Source organism: Pelophylax lessonae, assembly GCF_965119305.1.
Source record: "Pelophylax lessonae genome assembly, chromosome: 3".
NCBI lineage: Eukaryota > Metazoa > Chordata > Amphibia > Anura > Ranidae > Pelophylax > Pelophylax lessonae.
In genome coordinates this window covers 178052727-178073360 of record NC_138770.1, presented here as the reverse complement: position 1 = coordinate 178073360, position 20634 = coordinate 178052727, and the positions used below count along the sequence as shown (strand labels likewise).

The window sequence follows — 20634 nt, the reverse complement described above, 5'->3', positions numbered from 1 at the left end:
GCAGCAATGCCCTCCCACTGGGACTGCCATAAAACATGATGTGTCACTGGCTGGGTTTCCTCCACTGTCCACCAAGCCCCCTCATTGGACACACAGGGGACACTCCCTCAGACCCAGTGAATCACACCTAGAAACACATGACAGGCACAACTAACAGATCAAGCACTCCTGGTAAGCAGAAAGAGCCACTTAATGCGTTTTCCTAGAACCTACCTAGGAGGGTGCTACACCCATATTCAGGGTGTAACCTGTTACTGTTGCAGCAGCCCCTGTACTCCTTCCCCCTCCCCATCTCTTGTTGTGACAGCGAGCGGGGGATGTTCTCACAGCACTCGCTGTCACAATTTTTTAAAAAAAGTTGGCCGTCAACCTAACCAAGTCATTCATTCACAGAGTCAGTTGAATGTGAGAACTACAGGTACAGACAACCTCTGCGGCTGTCGGCTTTTCATTCTCAATAAACTACCAGGGCACTAGTTCATTGATGCTTTCTGTTAATGTGTAACCGCCTGCCTGTATGAGGTATGAAAAGACAGCTTACACAGACAGTCTGCAAGAGCCCTGCGTTGCACCTGTGATCTGCTTATCATGGGTGTAATGCTTTACAGGCTCCTAGTAAAAAAAAAAATGCACATTTTTTTACCTGCAAAAAGTTGTGCATTTATTTATTTATTTTTAAATGTGAACGTATCCTTTAAAGCAGTACTAAAGTCAAAGTGGGTTTATATGGCTTAAACCTTAAAGTACAAGTCTGCACAGCATATTTGCAGGTGATGGCACACTTACCTACTAAAGTATCCCCCCTCCAGCAATGCGACAGCTGCGATCTTCATTGTTGCTCTTTCACCACTGTTTAAATCTTTGCTGGCCTTCATCTGGGATCAGCTTCTTCGACCATCTTGATTAACTGGCCCAGGTTGACATACCTAACATGTATAAGCATGCATCCTGGCACCCAAAGCATGCCAAAAAAGTACACTGAGCTTTACATGCGTGGCTCAGTGTGCACTCAGAAGAAATATTGCTGGCAGGCAGAAAAGTAGTTTTTATTGAAGAGGCATACAGGGTCTCTTTTGCAATAAAGGCCTACCTGGCAGCAATTTTATCTTTAGTTCTGCTTTAAAACTAGCGCTCACTGAGTAGACACAATGGAGTTACAACACATCTCCCCTTGCTTTCTAATGTTAACACAAACAAACCTCATTTCAGAGATCTGTGATCTTAATGAATTACTCCATGGTACCTATGGCTACAGGAGTTACTGGGGGCTTGTTTTAAAACTCATTTACTGCTTGTTAAGTAAATATAAATGTGTGACAGCCCCTTCACACTATCAATGCATGTCACATATTCAGGTATGAGGCAATCCCATTCATTTTGAATGGCATGCCAGCACACAATGCCGACAGACATGCGTTGCTGCAGAAAATGATGCAGTCTGGATTTTTTGGCCGTTGTGGTGTGTTGGGCAGCCCATTGAAATTATTGGTCTACCCTAACACAATGCAATGCATGTTAATGCGCATTAAGCTGCATGAATTTAATGCACCAGAGTGGACCAAGTTGGTGTGAATTGGCCCTAAATATTCATATACAGTATATAAAAATCCTAAATATAGCACAGCTTTTGTATTGTAACATATATATACATAGTGAAGTGTTCACAACATTACCAAAAATAATTCCAAAAAAACTTCAGCGCAACACAATCAAAATCATGAAATGCAAATCAACCTTCGTTCTGGATATTCTTTACATTACAAACAATTTTATTATTAGATTCCACGAGTTTAAATCAAAGTCCTTTTATGTTTGTGTTCCACAACCACTCCAGCTTTTATATATGTGACTTCCCACTTGTTCCTCTACCTTCTATGCTATGTTGCCACCTGATTGCTTGGCTTAAATATATAATAGTGTGGTGTATATAATATTACAAAAGCTGCGCTAAATTTCCGATTTTATATGTATGACTGGTGGTGTGTGGGAACACATAACATTGGAAGCAGCAGCAGAGGTAAATGTAAAAATATTTTTTATCGTTGTTGTATTAGCGATTGAGCAAGGATTTTTTTTTTCCACTTATCACCCTGAATGTGCAAAGCCTGGTTGCCTTTAAAGTACACTTGCCCTTGTGGGAATAGCATTAAAGTACACATTAATTTCCATAGACTGACCACAGATACACTTAAAAGTGGAACTTTACGCCAACCCTTTGCTTTTTTTAATGTTTGTGGCCATGCCCACCACTTCCTCCATTCTAGTCTAGGCCAGAATGATGTGCTGCAGTCCTTTAGCCTCCTTGGATATGCACATCATATATCTCCTGAGGCATCGGCTCCCATTCATGAAAAGAGTGGGGGGGGGGGGGGGCTGGCAGCACCTCATCCGGAGGTACTGTAGCTGTCTAAATCCAGAAAAGACAACCTCCTTCAAATTATGTCATGGAGGAAGATGGCGGCATGGGACCTGACCTGTGGCAGCATAGAAGTGGATCACAGCAGGACATATTGGATTCGCTGGGGTAGTAAGTATCTGAATTGAGGACAATCCAACACCAGGAAAGCAGAGGAGTTATAGTAAAGTATCTATTTAAGTATGAGAGTTTTCTTGAGAGTTTGGCTAATGTTAGAAGTCAATAGTTGTAGGTCAAGTCTGGATCTGGGTTTTTAGGGTGCAATTTTTAACTCATTTTAATTGAGTGTTAACTCAGAATATACATCCTTTTTGTGTTGCCAACCTCCTACAGCATTTTTTACTGATAAAACATGGAAAATTTACTGATGGAGCACATTTTTACTGAAGACTTGAAAAATAACAGAACTATTTAAAACAAAGACAATCAACATTTAAATAGTATAAACTCAATATGGAAACACTGACCATACACATAGCAAGTCATTTGCCTGGTTTACACCTAAAAAGTCAACATAGCATGACAAATTATCAGCCCCTGATAGTCACAAACAGATTTTTCCAAACTATCCATAAATGTACTGACGGTTGGCAACCCTGCACCCTTTAGTTTATCATCCCATAGCAGAACCAAGGAAACCTATTGCTCATCCACCACCTCAACATTGATTTAACAAAAATGTTAGAAATCTTTTTAAAGATTTCTTCCTACTTTTTTTCTAACTACGTATTTATCAGAGGGATTTTTCCTTGCTGCTAAAGATTTTTTTGTGCCAACTGGAAGGAACTGCATTTGCTACTTAATTTTAAAAATTTTAAAAAAATGGCATCCTTGTTATCCACCTTTATATTAGGATACTGTGTACAATTCACATCGGTTTAGCTTTCAGTACAATAGATGGTTATAAATCCTGCACTATACAATATTCTTTGTATTGATGCTAAAAATCAGGGACTCAAAACATATAGTTTACCTGATACGTGTTGTCAAAACTGTCATACATAAATCTCGTGATAAGAGACGTCTTCCCAACTGTAAGACAAGAAAAGGTGAATGTTATTGTAGGTACACTAAATCTTTACCCTGCACGTAGCGTGTATATATAACATCAGCTGGATTCACTAATATAGTTACACGACCCAGGTCTACATGAAACATTATTTGCATACAATTTCTAACTTTTTTGTGATTTCTTTATTGATTGTGAAAATTAGTAAAGTGCATGCAAAAACTTCTTTAGCTTTAGATAAAATGGAGAGGGATTAGAACCCCTGTCAGGTTTTTTACACACCCAGACTTTTTGTCCTGTTGGGCATTGTCACCGCAACAGAAAGTGATGAGGTGTCACCAGAACAAGGGGAGAGGACAAATCTTCCAAATAAGACACTTGTTCTATTGACAAGCGTTTGAAAGGGGAATTCCCCTCGTGTTGTAGATATTTTTTCGTAATTTCTGTTGCATCTCTGGGGCAGAATGTGAAAGAACATTTCTCAGATTATCGTACGACAGTATTCTTTCGTTTCTGAGAATGCGATGTCTTGGTCACTCAATTTTTTTACGGAAGAATACTGTACTGATTAATCACTTCAATACCGGGCACTTTTCCCCCTTCCCACCCAGGCCAATTTATAGCTTTTAGCGCTGTTGCATTTTGAATGACAATTGCGTGGTCATGCAACACTGTACCTAAACCAAATTAATGTCATTTTTTTTCCACAAATAGAGCTTTTTTTTGGTGGTATTTGATCACCGCAAGGTTTTTCCTTTTTTGCTAAACAAATAAAAAAAGACCGAAAAGTTTGGGGAAAAAAAACGTTTTTTTTGTTTATGTTGTAATATTTTGTAAATAGATAAGTTTTTTCCTGCACTGATGAGCACTGATGAGACCGCACTGACAGGCACTGATGAGCAGGCACTGATGGGGTGGCACTAATATGCGTCACTGATATGCAGCACTGATGGTCATTGATATGTGGTACTGATAGGTAGCACTGATATGCAGCATTGGTGGGCACTGATAGGTGGCACTGATGGGCACTGATAGGTGGCACTGATGGGCACTAATAGGCGGCACTTATCGGCACTGATGGGTGGCACTGATGGGCACTGATAGGCGGCACTGGTGGGCAATAATGGGCACTGGTGGGCAGCACTGATAGATAGCAATGATGGGCACTGGTGGGCAGCACTAATGGGGAGGGCACTGGTGGGCAGCACTGATGGGGAGGGCACTGGCGGGCTCCCTGAGCCCTGACTGCCATCCCTGACTACCCTCAGCGAAGGAAGTCCCGCAAAGGGACGTAATGCATAATGAGGGAGAGGGGCCGGTGACGTCACTCACCATCGGAGATGGACCACCTTTGGAGATCGGAGTGTGTTTCTGACACAGGCACTGTGTACAGTGCTTGTTCAGGTAATTTTTATGCACGTATATCAATAAAATTGAATCAAGGGATAAAGCACTATCTCCAGACTTTCTTTCCTACATGGTTGAGCGGAATTCTGTGGATTGGAGTGTGCTTGCCTATCTATCTTAAGTAAGCAGTCTGGTACTGTACTGGAAGTCCCTTGGTTAAGGATCTGCGGTCATAAGATTTGGGTCATCTGGATTAGGACCACGTTGCTTTTGGAGACAGCACAAAGCCTTATTAGCCCGTCTGGTGACACAGGGGCTAATGCTGAGGTGAGGAGATAGTGTGACTGGGTATTGTATACACTGAACGGAGCACATAGAACCATGTTTTGTGCATGATCACACTTCTTCACATTGGGACTTTTTATTTTAGTTATTAGCGCTGCACTATTTATAGTTTACTTATGTTATTTGGGATTTTGATGCATTGACCTTTGGTGCTTAGCAGCTTCTATCAATATTGTTCAGGGGCGCTGATTTATTATATTTTTCAAATGTCCTTTACAAAGCAAACATTGGTATCCAAGTTTCAGGGCTAAGCAGCCATGCTCCTAGTTGTCTCCTCACATGGAGACATACACACTCTCCCTGAGAGCTAGGACCAACTGCCTTAATCAAGAACTAGAAAGAAAACATAAAACTGTAGTCCATGGAATTGGGAGTCTGTCCCACCCAGAACTCTATTAGACTCCCTGTAAAACCAGCCCCGGAACAGACTTTAATAATACAGGGTAAAAAATGATCCTTCTTTACCATAAAGTCTCTGCTTGTATTACCTTAGATTGAAAATCTAAGAATCTGTGGAGGAACATATATCCCATAAATAATTTTTCCTGCCATTTTAACCAGTTTCACAGGCACCCCGCTACAATTTATGAACCAATATTCGGGGAAACCCCAGATATTGGTTCATAAACATTCCCATATTTAGGATGTAACATTAAACATGGTCAGAGTACACAGACCCCCCATCCCTCCCCACTTACAGAATTTGAGGGTTCTTTAACTTCTTCTCAAAGCCGGTCAACTTTGAATTTTGGAAAGAGGGACTGTAGTTCTCAATGGAGCAAAAGTGCAGTGATTTCACTACACTTGTAGTCCATTGATACTTCCTCCAATTCTGTATTAGAAGGTTCCTATGTCAGTATGGTTCTGAGCGGAAGGAAGAGTCTGCAGAATCCAGAGCATTGCACTCATTGATTGTGTTTGCAATGCTTTGCAGTTTAAAATGTAAAAAATAAAAATAAATGCACATTTTTGCTTTTTGCAATATGAATAAACATTATTTTTTTTAAAATGTGAAACTTTCTTTAAAAAAAAAAAAAAAAACTCAGTTCCCCACCATTCATCCCACAGATTCAATCCTGGCACACCAGAAATGCAGGTTCTTAATATCATATTATATCATTATATCAGAAAAGCAAGGGGGTGTTGTATGCTTATGCTGGCCCCTTACCATATGCTAAATTGTTGTATTTGACTAGTAGTTTCAGAAGAAAGAGAGACTTTGGTTTCTTTTTCTTATAAAAAAAAAATGTTAACAAAAAATAAAAAATATATTTTTATTTTAAAAAGAACAGCTTACATTTTTCGTTATTTGACAATAAAGAGGGAGTGAGACTACAAACCATGTGATAAATAAAGTATAATAAAAAAAATGAGGGGGTTAGCGGGACACATCATCCACAAATTTTGGCATCAATATACTATAATATACTATATACTATAGTTTGCAATATGGATACACCTATTTTTTTTTTTTTTTAAAAATGTGAAACTCTCCTTTACAAAAAAAATAAAAGTCAGTTCCCCATCATTCATCCCACAGATACAAATCTGGCACACCAGAAATGCAGGTTGTTATGATCAGAAAAGCAGGGGGGATTTGTATGCTTGCTGGCCTCTTACCACACCCTAAATTGTTGTATTGGACTAGTAGTTTCAGGAGAAAGAGATTGTGGTTTCTTTTTTTTTTTTTTATAAAAAATAAATAATGTTAACAAAAAGTAAAAAATATATTTTTATTTTGAAAGAACTACAGCTTACATTTTTCATTATTTGAAAATAGAGAGGGAGTGAGACTACAAACTAGGGATCGACCGATTATCAGCATCACCGATATATATCGGGGGCCGATGTGCACTTTCCCCGATATATCGGAATTGGCCCCTGAGGTTACCGATATTGCCGCTATTTCGGGAAAGTGCTGCACCGGAGTGATGCCTGCAGCTAGGGGCATCACCCCAGTACCGGCGTCCATAGCCGACAGTTGGCTGTCTTGTAATGACAATCGATGCGGCTGAGAAGCCACTTGGCTGTCATTACAAGGAGCGGGAGGGGACGTCCCCCCCCCTCCCGCCACCTTCTGTGACTCTCCCGGGTCTCCCATCCCACCAGGAGATCAGGGCATCCTACCTGCCGCTGAACAGAAGACCCAATCAAAGCCGCATTCGGCTCTGATCGGGTCTCCATGTAAAAACCCGGAAGTGATGTCATGACATCACTTTTGGGTATTTGTCACCACATTAAAAAAACTGACAGCATTCAAAACAGCCAAACTTGGCGTTTTGAATGCTTTTCAGTGCCGAGGAGGGGTTTCCAGGTACTCCACAAGGAGAACCTGGAAAAAAAAAAAAAACATTTTTTACATGTCCGAAAATATTGGCCGATACTGATATCCGATGACCAAAATATCGGTATCGGTATTAAAAAAATTATATCAGTCGATCACTACTACAAACCATGTGGTAAATAAAGTAAAAGAAAATAAAATGAGGGGGGTTAGCCGGATACATCATTCCCCAAACCTTGGCATCTGTTAGCAGCAAAATACTGTAAGTTGTCAATGATGAGCATGAGAATGTATTTTCCTGAAGTTTACACCTAAAAACTGAGTAAAAAAAAAAAAGTATCTCTAGTGGTAAGTCATTATTGCTGTTAGACGTGTAAATAACTGTTACTCAAGAACAGAAGAATATATTTGTTGTGTAATTCTATAACGTGCTGTTTCTAAAAAAAATTCAATTTTTGCATAGAAAAAAACTTTCCAGTACTGGAGACCAGTTAATAAATTACACTGGAAATGCCCATGGTAACGTTTCACACACTTTACACAGATATTGTTACATGTTATAAAGTAATAGTGATTACTGTAAAAAGGAGACATCTGCTATCATAAAAAAAATCATAATGGAAAATTCACACTGACCTTTTATGAATAAAGCCCAATATGTCTACAGAAAATAAATATTTGGTCGTACTCTTGCCAGATCAGGCTGTCAAGATTCAATTGGCAGTAAAAATATGCTGAATCGTGATTTCATGTGACATGTTAGGAATGTGATGTGTCATACCCAAATGTAACAGTGCCTTGTCACCTAATTTCAATGTCATAATGAGTAAGTCCAATAAAAGTTATCCATAACACTTGCCCTGTGGGAATGCCTCCATATCTGGCAGTTCTAGGAAATAGTATTTAAGTTTCGTAATGTGGTTCTTCATATCACATTACTTAAGGACCCATGGATATGCCTGTTTGGCTACTGGTACACTCCCCCAGAAACTCAGAATGGTACAATCCAATTGATCCACAGGGTTCTACTTTTTTTAAGCCTGGAGAAAAATAACGGTCCAAAGGCTGTCATCTCAACATCCACTATAAAGAGCCCCATTTTAGACAATCAGACTCTAATGTACAGAGAGCACCTTAAAACAAGCATTTAGGGGGATAAGTACATCAAAATATCATTCTTTATTAAATTGAAACATTTTATATTACCTGTATAGAATGATCAAGAAATTATAGCCATCGTCAAACACGTTCAACACTCCAAACTGTATGCAAAGGGAATACTAGTTGGCATGCAGGGATGTCTACAACTACCTACCCCATGGGAAAAAAATAAGACAAACAATAGTCTGCAGACATACTGTACTTTGTTCTGTTTTATTTATGTGTTCAACCTCTATTACTTTTAATACTGATGTCGAACTGCAGTTCCTTCTTTCTGTTTGTTCAGTAGAGGCATCTCTCAAGACATGTAATCTAACTATCCTATACTATGTCACAGAGCAATGGAAAAAATGTGTTTGTTTTATTTGTAAATTTAAAAAAAAGCAATAAAATCAACTCTAATCATTTCATATGTCTATTTTCTACATTGGTATATACTCTTATTGTTTTATAACCAATGTAATGCTCTGTTTCAATTTACTGTACATTTTCAATCTTCTGTACATTTCTGAACAGGCCGTCCGGGCCCTTTTACCTGACGCCTTCCTTTGTTTTGTATACTGAAAACCCAATAAAATGTATTAAAAAAAAATAAAAAATTAACTCCAGCCACACCTTTCTTTTGCCTCGGATAGACCCAGATAAGAAGATATATACAGGCATACCCCGCTTTAAGTACACTCACTTTAAGTACACTGACTTTAAGTACACTAGTGAGTAAGGACACAGCTTGTTCAGCTTGGCATGACACTACTCCTGGTTTTTAACATTGCGTCTATAGGAAATCGTGGTCAGTTTGACATGACACTGCTCCCAAACCATAAGTGACAGGGATACCAAACTTAGGAAGCACCGAGAGGCGACCCAGGACTACAACATATCCTATTTGTGGCTGGCCAGCTTGCCTAGGTAATCTACTATGTCATAGTCCTGGATCCCCTTAACATGCTCCCCAAGCTTGGTGTCCTTGTCACATGGTTTGGGAGTAATGCCATGTCAAGCTGACCAAGATTTCCTATGGAGCTAGTGTATTTACATGCATTGAGAAATGAAAAAAGGTATTGCTTCACTTGAAGTACATTTTCATTTTACATACATGCTCTGGTCCCATTGTGTACTTAAAAGTGGGGTATGCCTGTATAAAACATTTTTTTGGCAGAGTAGGCAGGGATTTAAAAATTGGACGAGGTCCTTATTGAGGCCTATCTTGGTGACTACTGCACTCCTCATTTCTTGCATGGGAGTTACAGTAACTGAAAACAAATTCTCTCCAGTGAAGTCAAAGCAAGAAATGAAAACTTGGCAGAAATGTAATGCTTCCACACTCTATCTCAAATTAAAAAAGTGTTTGGCTGGAGTTGCTTATTAAACATACAAACAAATGTCCTACAGAAAAAAGGTTGAAGTTCACCAAAGCTACTCTTGTCACCAGCCTGAGTTATCCATAGGACTAAAAGGTGAGTGAGGTATCATTTGTTTGCCCTGGTTCATTCAGCAGAACTTTCACAAAAATACATGGACAAGTCATTTAGACTCTTATGGGCCATACACACTATAAGATTTTCTGAAGACTTTTTCCTTTAGATTTACCAAAACCATATAATATGAGGTCAAACCTAAACACTTTCCATTTGTATGCAGTCTGGCAGGCCCTTGCACTACATAGAAAAGGTAAATCTGAAGGAAATCTAACCACAAAAGTTGGATAGTGTGTATCCAGCTTTAGTAACTGTTCAAGGGTACATTCGCATGGGTTTTTTAGCCATGGTGCGAAGTCCAGCAACAGGAATCTACTGATTCCTGCTGTTGGCTTTGACAGCTGTTAGCTGCTGTACTTCTACACTGTAATGACAGGTTGTCGGCAGCCGCAGCTATTTGTGACTGTTTACAAAGCATAAATGGTGTTCATAGCCTGAGAATTTTATATATATGAACTCAAGCAGAAGTTGGATAGCATTACAGCCTGACATTTTTCTCTGAAAGGGAGAGAATACAGGTAAATAATCAGAAATCTCTGAGAGGTAAGCATGCACTGTTTTATTAATTCAAGAGTGCAGATTCAGATTATTACAAATTCCCATTGGTGACCGCTTCTGTTTCTGGGAACTTGAGGGTTAGTTCTCAGTTACAGGATATGGATATTACAATGAATAAGGTAATTAGTTTTATCTCTTGAGTAAAATTCCTTTTTAATGCATGCTAATAGCTTGCTGGCCATGGCTTACTGCAGCTTGGCATTGCATTCTATTGCTAAGTATGTGATCTACTAGGACCCACAGATCCTTTTCCATCCTCAATTCCTCCAGAGGTTCTCCCTCTAGCAAGTAACTTGCATTCATACTTTTAGGCTCCCAAGTCCATTACTTTACATTTTTTCAATATTAAACCTCATCTGCCATATAGCTGCCCAACCATCTATTTTAACTAGATCTTCAAGTAAAGTTATAGTATTCTTGTTGTGAGTTCGGTGTCTTGCTTAGCTTTGTAAAATCAGCAAACAGTCAGATTTAACTACTGATTCCGACCTCTATATTTTCTATGGACAAGTTAACACAATTAATCCAAGAAAAGAGCTCTGGGAAACCCCGCTCACAACTCTAGACTATTCTCACTTCCTGTCTACACAACAAGAAGTCAAGACAAACTTCCCAAAAAGCACAACAAGTTAAACTCTCCCCTGCTCTATCTAAAATTTAAAAAAATGTTTTGCCTTTAAATATACTGTACTTTAACAGCAATGTACTAAATATACTAGTTTTTAAACATATAACAGTTATTTTGTATTTCTCTTCCTTTTTTCCTGACAAAATTCCACACTTGTGCTCTCTTGCCTATAAAACAACCCTCATTTTCAGCTGAGATTTTGTTTACATGAACCACAGGATGATTTTTCCCTTCTCCTGCAATTTGTAGACCTAGGGGGTCACAGTTTTCCTGATTTTTCATCATAGCAAAATATAATGTATATTCCTTACAGCTGCAAAAACAATGAATCATGGGCTTTAGGCTTATTTACATCGGATTTGAATAGCAAGCAGTGCAATGTTACATGAAGCAATGTAACAGAAAAGCATGCAATCCTTCCAGATTTACCGTGCTTTGAGATCCATTGAGTATGTGCTGCCTTGTAATTTATTGTGTTGAGCAATGTCATCACAAAACCAAAAAGTCCCTAGCTAATGTCTGTGTGAGGTCCGGCAGGAAGTGTTCTAATGAGCCTTTCAGTATATTGCACTGTTTTTCTTTTTTTTCCTCTTTGAAGTGCCACACAGTGATACTTCTTTCATATCTCCACAGAGCAGAAGGGTGACATCCAGCAGGTTTGCATTATTTCGCATCACACCATACTGTACATTACATCAGCATTATAGTATGAACAGGCACATAGAAAGTAACTGAATTCCATGTGTCTTAGTATTGATCTGTGTTTTGTTTGGGCAGAAAAATGAAGGCCACCATATATAGTGTGAATGTAGCCTTACTGGTATAGGCAGCCTGAACACATATGTGATTTTATAGATTGACCATAGTTGTATCAGGTATAAGGTGTAGACACCTTGAGGTGAGTGCATATATCTGTAGGATCTTTCTTGCATTCGCATTCCGATAAGCCAGGGAGCCTGTAGGCAAGTGCAGACTTTCATCCATCCAGTAGGTGGCACTGTGCCAATATACAGATGGAGGGGAGTTTGTTAAAGAGGAAGTAAACCCTCCTCAGGAAGTTGTACCTATAGGTAAGCCTATGTTAAGGCTTACCTATAGGTACTGTAAATATCTCCTAAACATGTACCGTTTAGGAGATATTTACATTTGATGCAGCCAGTGACGTCACTGGCGCATGCGCTCTGAAGGAACGGCAGATCGTGCCGTTCCTTCAGAGCCCTGTGCCGTGACCGTCGGCTCCCGCGCACGTGCGCAGGAGTGACGTCACCGCGGCTCCGGCCAATCAGATGGCCGGATGCCGCGATCCCGGAAGACGGGCGACTGTACATGTCGCCCGTCATAGAGGTAAGAGAGCGGCGCGGCGAGGGTTCGTTCTAAGGTAAGTATTTGATAATGAGCTAGTATGCGATGCATACTAGCTCATTATGTCTTTATCTTTCAGGATGTAAAGAAAAGAAAAAAAAAATTATCGGTTTACAACCTCTTTAAGGGGAAAAGTACCCCTCATGGACTCAGTCAGTATGTCAGAGGGAGCAGCTGTCTGACTGAACACTTCAGCGGCCATCTTGGGTAAGGTGATCTTTTTTAAAAAAGCGTCCCCACATCATTTTGGTACATTTCTGGTCAGTGAATGGTAAGGAGAGGAACTCACTTGTGAGGAACAGTGAACAGCTCATGGTCAGTAGGGATGATCGAACGGTTCGGGTCGACCATCGGTTCGACCTGAACATTGGCTGTTCGAAATTCGGCCAAATTCCGAACTTTTTGCTGAAAAAAATGTTTGCAATGGGACAGGAACTGGGCTTTAAAAGCCCGTGATTGGACCCGAAACATCAGTAAAAGCCAATTGAGGGGGCAGGAGTCTGCTAGGAATGTGATTGGATTGACTAGGGGGTCCAGAGGCCAATAAGTAGTGAATACACCCCCCAATATATAACATAGCCCCGCCAAATCTCTAGCACTGTAATAGAGAGGCTGTGGAAGAGAGCGGAAGCAGTTCTGTTACTCCTGCTCCTCCAGTGTCATTTAGCAATTATTAGTGTGAGGAAAGGGATATGCAGTGTAGTTAGGGTACTATATACCACTATAGTTAGATTCAATAATCTAGTTTCTGTAGGGAAAGTGTTAAGTGTAAGAGTGACCGTAATGTAGTTTAGGGTGAACTGACTCTGACTGCTATGCCAGGGTGACCGAACTCATCCATGTCAGGGTAACCGCCAGAAGAAAAAGATAATTTTTCTTAGAATTTTTAGTAGAGCAGGGATGGGGTTCCGCTCCTTTCACACCTGGGCGTTTTTGTTTCAGGCATTTATTGGGCTTTTTTGTGGACGTCTTTAGAGGCAGGCATGACATCTGAACTTCTGTGTAGGGGTATATATACACACACACATATATGTATATATACACATACACACATATAGGTGTGAAAGGAGCGGAACCCCATCCCTGCACTACTAAGATAATTTCAGTAGCGCAGGGATGGGGTTCCGCTCCTTTCACACCTATATGTGTTTATGTGTTTATGTGTATATGTGTATATATATATATATATATATGTGTGTCAGAAAAAAGGACTAAGCACCAAGAAAACCTGAACACTCAATCACCCAGCGCTTAGTATAAAAGACTAAAAGAGCAGCCACCTAAATAAATACAAAAATTGAAAAACAGGTGCATATAAATACGCACAAGCGGCGCTTAATGAGTTATCCACATAGGATGCAAAAGTAATCATAAGCAAATAAATTGCTACAAATGTATAAATTAAATATAAGTCCACAATAATTAATGTAATTAAAATAGAATAAAGTCCGTGCTGATAGAGAAGTCCAACACCACTTGGCCTCAGTGCGGGTATAACGCTCCACCTTGACGTTAGTCAATGTGCACCTCCACCTCACCACTCGTGGGATATATGCATATATACGCTTACCAGAAGGCTCAAGCATACACGCCCAATCATGAAAACCAGTCTGGACTCTCTCCGCAAACGGATCCTTGGAACACCTGGTCATACACAGTAGAAAATCTCCCAAATGGTTGCGGTGCATAAGGAAGGAGCAAAGATACACATAGGGCAATATTGCTTAAAACACCATGTACCTTTATTCACAACTCCCCCCTTCACCCATTACACTCACATAAAAGGAATAAAACAAGCATGTATAGATCGGTGTGGCAGTACGGTCACTGTCGGCCGCTTACCGGACTCCCGCTTGCTTCACAGCGTCCCGGAAGCTCCGGATTCCGAGGTCGTACAGCGTCCTGTTGCCGAGGTGACCGCGCAAGTCACCGCCCTAACGCGTTTCGTCATCAGACTTCAACGGAGAGCGTGCTTGCGCGGTCACGTCACTCCAATTTATCTCATACCTCTGCCGGACATTAACCCCATCTGCAGCCTGTCAGCCGCGGCGGAGCGCCGGAGTCATTGGTATTCATTAATGACGGAGCCCATATTCAGAAGAACACCATCAACATACATATAGATAATGTGGTCATCTTGTGTATATTGTTCATTATCGCACAACACAATATCAATGCTGACTGCGGCCACAATCTATATGTCATACTTATAACATTAGTCGGGCATATATGATACAATTGCTTTGGTCCAAACACGCATAGTTTAGTATAGCCCTGTCAACCTAGGCACCATTGTACATACATTATCAAATTTCGTAGACCCGAAGCATACATATCTAATATATGCTAATAAATGTTAATATTAAAATAGAAATATTAGGTACATGTGATAAATATAAGAATTATTCTCTAAAATCCTCATATAAAATGTAAAATAGTAAAAGAATATATATGAAAAAATATTTAAAAAATATTTAAACGATTACATTCACATACCTAATACCAAAATATCCTACATGGGTGTGCAGATATTCAGCAAAACACTAAGCTCACTGGTTCCAGATATAGTTATAGGACCTAGCTATTGTGTTAGTCTGTTAGTGTGAATTGCTTCATCAGTGATTACTGATGGTGGAAGATCACTCCAGCTCCAATCTAAGGGTTGAAATACAGTCATGTAGTTTTCACTTTAATCGTCTTTTTAGCACATTTTTTTAGTGCAAGGTGCGCTTTACCATTGGATCGGTAACATGATTGGCACTAACAGACTAACACAATAGCTAGGTCCTATAACTATATCTGGAACCAGTGAGCTTAGTGTTTTGCTGAATATCTGCACACCCATGTAGGATATTTTGGTATTAGGTATGTGAATGTAATCGTTTAAATATTTTTTAAATATTTTTTCATATATATTCTTTTACTATTTTACATTTTATATGAGGATTTTAGAGAATAATTCTTATATTTATCACATGTACCTAATATTTCTATTTTAATATTAACATTTATTAGCATATATTAGATATGTATGCTTCGGGTCTACGAAATTTGATAATGTATGTACAATGGTGCCTAGGTTGACAGGGCTATACTAAACTATGCGTGTTTGGACCAAAGCAATTGTATCATATATGCCCGACTAATGTTATAAGTATGACATATAGATTGTGGCCGCAGTCAGCATTGATATTGTGTTGTGCGATAATGAACAATATACACAAGATGACCACATTATCTATATGTATGTTGATGGTGTTCTTCTGAATATGGGCTCCGTCATTAATGAATACCAATGACTCCGGCGCTCCGCCGCGGCTGACAGGCTGCAGATGGGGTTAATGTCCGGCAGAGGTATGAGATAAATTGGAGTGACGTGACCGCGCAAGCACGCTCTCCGTTGAAGTCTGATGACGAAACGCGTTAGGGCGGTGACTTGCGCGGTCACCTCGGCAACAGGACGCTGTACGACCTCGGAATCCGGAGCTTCCAGGACGCTGTGAAGCAAGCGGGAGTCCGGTAAGCGGCCGACAGTGACCGTACTGCCACACCGATCTATACATGCTTGTTTTATTCCTTTTATGTGAGTGTAATGGGTGAAGGGGGGAGTTGTGAATAAAGGTACATGGTGTTTTAAGCAATATTGCCCTATGTGTATCTTTGCTCCTTCCTTATGCACCGCAACCATTTGGGAGATTTTCTACTGTGTATGACCAGGTGTTCCAAGGATCCGTTTGCGGAGAGAGTCCAGACTGGTTTTCATGATTGGGCGTGTATGCTTGAGCCTTCTGGTAAGCGTATATATGCATATATCCCACGAGTGGTGAGGTGGAGGTGCACATTGACTAACGTCAAGGTGGAGCGTTATACCCGCACTGAGGCCAAGTGGTGTTGGACTTCTCTATCAGCACGGACTTTATTCTATTTTAATTACATTAATTATTGTGGACTTATATTTAATTTATACATTTGTAGCAATTTATTTGCTTATGATTACTTTTGCATCCTATGTGGATAACTCATTAAGCGCCGCTTGTGCGTATTTATATGCACCTGTTTTTCAATATATATGTGTGTGTGTGTGTATATACCCCTATACAGAAGTTCAGATGTTATGCCTGCCTCTAAAGACGCCCAAAAAATGCCCAATAAACGCCTGCAACAAAAACGCCCAGGTGTGAAAGGAGCAGAACCCCATCCCTGCTCTACTAAAAATTCTAAGAAAAATTATCTTTTTTTTCCTGGTTCTGGTCCAGAACCAGAAAAAAAAGATAATTTTTCTTAGAATTTTTAGTAGCGCAGGGATTGGGATCGGCTTTCCTCAGTTCATGCCTTACAGGCACGAGTAGAGGAGAGCCGATCTGTGGCTCTCCTGACGGGGAGGGGGGTCTGTGCTGGTAATCAGAGCATTGATTACCAGTGCAGACCCTTGGGGGGGTGCAAATAGAGCCACCATGGATGCCCACCCATGGCCACCAGGGATGCCCACCCATGACCACCATGGATGCCCACCATGGCCACCAGGGATAGAAATAAGGGCTCAGGGAGCCTGCCATTGGTGCCCTCCCCATCAGTGCTGCCCGCCAGTGCCCATCATTGTCATCTATCAGTGCTGCCCACCAGTGCCCATTATTGCCCACCAGTGCCGTCTATCAGTGGCCATCAGTGCCGCCCATCAGTGCCGCCCATCAGTGCCGCCTATCAGTGCTCATCAGTGCTGCCTTTCAGTGGTATCTATCAGTGCCACATATCAGTGCCCATCAGTCCTGCATATCAGTGCCCATCAGTACTGCATATTAGTGCCACCCCATCAGTGCCTGTCAGTGCGGCCTCATCAGCGCTCATCAGTGCAGGAAAAAATGTATCTATTTACAAAATGTTATAACATAAACAAAAAAACGTATATTTTTTTTCAAACTTTTCAGTCTTTTTTTATTAGTGTAGCAAAAAATAAAAAACCTTGGGGTGATCAAATACCACCAAAAGAAAGCTCTATTTGTGGGGAAAAATGACATTAATTTGGTTTAGGTACAGTGTTGCATGACCGCGCAGTTGTCATTCAAAATGCAACAGCGCTAAAAGCTGAAAATTGGCATGGGCAGGAAGGGGGTGAAAGTGCCCGGTATTGAAGTGTTTAGTTTTACATCAATTATTGCATAGTCCAGGGCTCAGAGTGCCCAAGGAGAGTGTGGGTTCCACAACCAACTTATTCTCATTTAAATTAAACTGCCTCTCGGGAGGTTGTGTGTACCACATAGAACACAGTAGTAGGGAGCCTGTCTATAACTGTCAGTGGGTCTTATGGGAGAAAGGGAATCATATTATTGTGAAATGTCTCTTGCCATTCCCTTTTAATGAAAATGAGAGACACAGAGAGGTTAAGGGAGGGAAAAAAAAATTATAGAGCAGACCAACATTCCACCAAACACCAGAGGTAGAAGTGAATTAAATGAAAAAAAGATGAGGCTTGAGTTCTGCTTTAAAGAGCTACTTTCTAGCTATTTAATGGTTAGTATATAAAGATTAGTTAAGCACGCATCTGTGTTGACCAAATTGGGGTTATTACTAAGCTATTGTTTTTCCAAGCTACACTTAGGCTGGCCATACCATTATACAATTCTCTTGTACAACTTTACTTTAAATTTACCAAAACCATATAATATGAGGTCAAACATAAACTCTTCCAATATGTATGAAATGAGGCAGGCCCCTGCACTACATAGTTGAAGGTAAATCTAAGGGAAATTTAACAAGAAAATTGTATAATGTATGGCCAGCTTAAGATCAACAGCTGCCATCTAGTTACTGTGATCACAAGGCAAATCATCCACATTTTTTTTTTTTTGGTTTTCTAAAAAAAAAAAAAGTGTTGTTTAGTACTGTTGTCAATTAAGAATTTTGCAAAATCACTGCAATCTGATATTAGCGCTTCTGATACATGATCTTTGTACGCAGTTTAATTACCAGCGGTAAGTGTTAAAACAAGATCACTATCAACTAACAAGACTAATGCAGCATGTGACGGTAATTCGTTTTTAAGTAGGGTTTTCTACCACTAAAAGGATGTTACATTTATTCTGAGCCAATTAATCTTTGCTACAAATACACCTACACAAGTTCCCAAGTGATTTATATGAATTGGTTCCCCGAAATCAGGCCTACATTTAGGACCAGGTTGCACTAGAAAGCAGGGCTGTGCAGAGACCTTTGGAGGGGCAGGTGCTCAAAGTATGAAAGGGGTACATGGAACAGGGCATTAAATAGGGCAGATGCGGGGGGTGATCAGTGGCTGTGGGCATGGTGCGGGGGGGGGGATCAGTGGCTGCGGACATGGTGCAGGGGGGTGATCAGTGGCTGCCGACATGGTGCGGGGGGGTGATCAGGGGCTGCGGACATGGTGCAGGTGGTGGTCATTGGCTGCCGACATGGTGCAGGTGGGGGTCTGGTCAGAGGCAACGGACATGGTGCAGGGGGTGGTCAGAGGCTGCGGACATGGTGCAGGTGGTGGTCTGGTCAGAGGCTGCAGACATGGTGCAGGGGCGGTAAGAGGCTGTGGACATGGTGCAGGTGGTGGTCTGGCCAGAGGCTATGGACATGGTCCAGGTGGTGGTCTGGTCAGAGGCTGCGGACATGGTGCAGGGGGTAGTTAGAGGCTGTGGAGTCGCAGGTGGTGCCATTACGTCAATGCGCATGTGCCCACTCTGCCGAGCATGTACGAGCTTTCCTGAGCCAGGCAGGCTTCAGGAATGGCGCATGCACAGATGCATTGTCTGCCTGCAGGCATACTGTTTTCTGGGCGCCGCTGCAGAAAAATTTTGCCTTGACAAAAGGGCACTTTGGGCATCAAGGGGCAGGTGCTCAAGCACCCTCTGCACCCCCCCCCCCCTCCTGCACGTGCCTGCTAGTTAGACATGAATGATGATGCCCTTTTACACAGGCCTAGTGTCTTTGAACTCAAGCTGTGGAGCTGATTTATGAAAACTGCAGCAAAAGTGTAGCTACTCCGCACAATTAACCATATGGCTTTATTGGTCATTGACTGGAACAAATTGGCACTGAATGTGATTGGTTATTATAGGTAAATCGTAAGTTTCTGCACCTATTTTTACAGACCCCTTTTTTGTAACCAGATTATATAGACTTAGCGGTATGTGTGAATGGCAAAATCTGTTAAAAACACCCTGTTGCCAAACCATTTATTCCAACGAAAATCTCCCCAGAAGTTACATGTGCATATAGGTATTTTATGCATGTTATTTATCTATAAAAGCCTCCCTTGGGTAGACTTCCAATATCCTCAAGACTGCTAAAGGGTGCTGCCATCTTGGTGATGTCAGCAGACCCAGACCTCTCACTTATGCAATACTCTATATTACCCCCTTGCGCCTCCCCCAGAAGCTACACAAAAGGTTATGTAGTGAGGTGAAAGGAAGGAAGACAAAACCAGAGAAAATTCCCAGCTCAACTCACTATCAGTCTGCTTACTAACTGATTACCGAGTAGTAAGCAGACTGGTTGGTGAGTTGAGCTGGGAATTTTCTCTGGTTTTGTCTTTTAAGCGTTGCCCTTCCATGTGTTCCTTGCTGTGAAGGCCAGTTATAGGTAGGGGCAGTGGCCATTTGTTTGTTACTGGTGTAAATTTGGTGAGGGAACACACTGGGTACCTTTGCTGCCATTCTGTTATGTGCTGGGTGTCCAATGTGCCCCTGTGCCTTTAAGGGGGTTTGGGCTACCTCCAGGCCCACCTGCCCCTTATCTATCCATTAGAATGCATGTGCTCCCAATGTGGAGACTCTCATAAGTTTACAAGAGTTAGGACTGCAGAGTTAGTTACTTACAGGGTGCCATGAAGGGGCCTTGTAGCTTATGCATGCATTTGCAAATGTGTGCTTAGTGCTAACTAAACCCCTGTTTTTAACACATACTGTTGGACAAGTTAATTTGGTTGGTAAACTGCTGGATGGTAAGTTGAGCTGGGAATTTTCTCTGGTTTTGTCTTTCATGGGTTGACCTTCCATGTGATCCTTGCTGCGATGGCCAGTCATA

General features: G+C 41.0%; 1 protein-coding gene across 1 annotated transcript in view; it reads right to left on the bottom strand.

Moving 5' to 3' along the window:
- RAB6B (RAB6B, member RAS oncogene family) overlaps nucleotides 1-20634 on the bottom strand; it is a 115928-nt gene that overhangs the window by 58076 nt on the left and 37218 nt on the right. The window contains exon 2 of the mRNA XM_082251315.1: nucleotides 3390-3448. Coding sequence (XP_082107441.1) covers nucleotides 3390-3448 — 59 coding nt within the window. The remainder of the gene's footprint in view (nucleotides 1-3389; nucleotides 3449-20634) is intronic.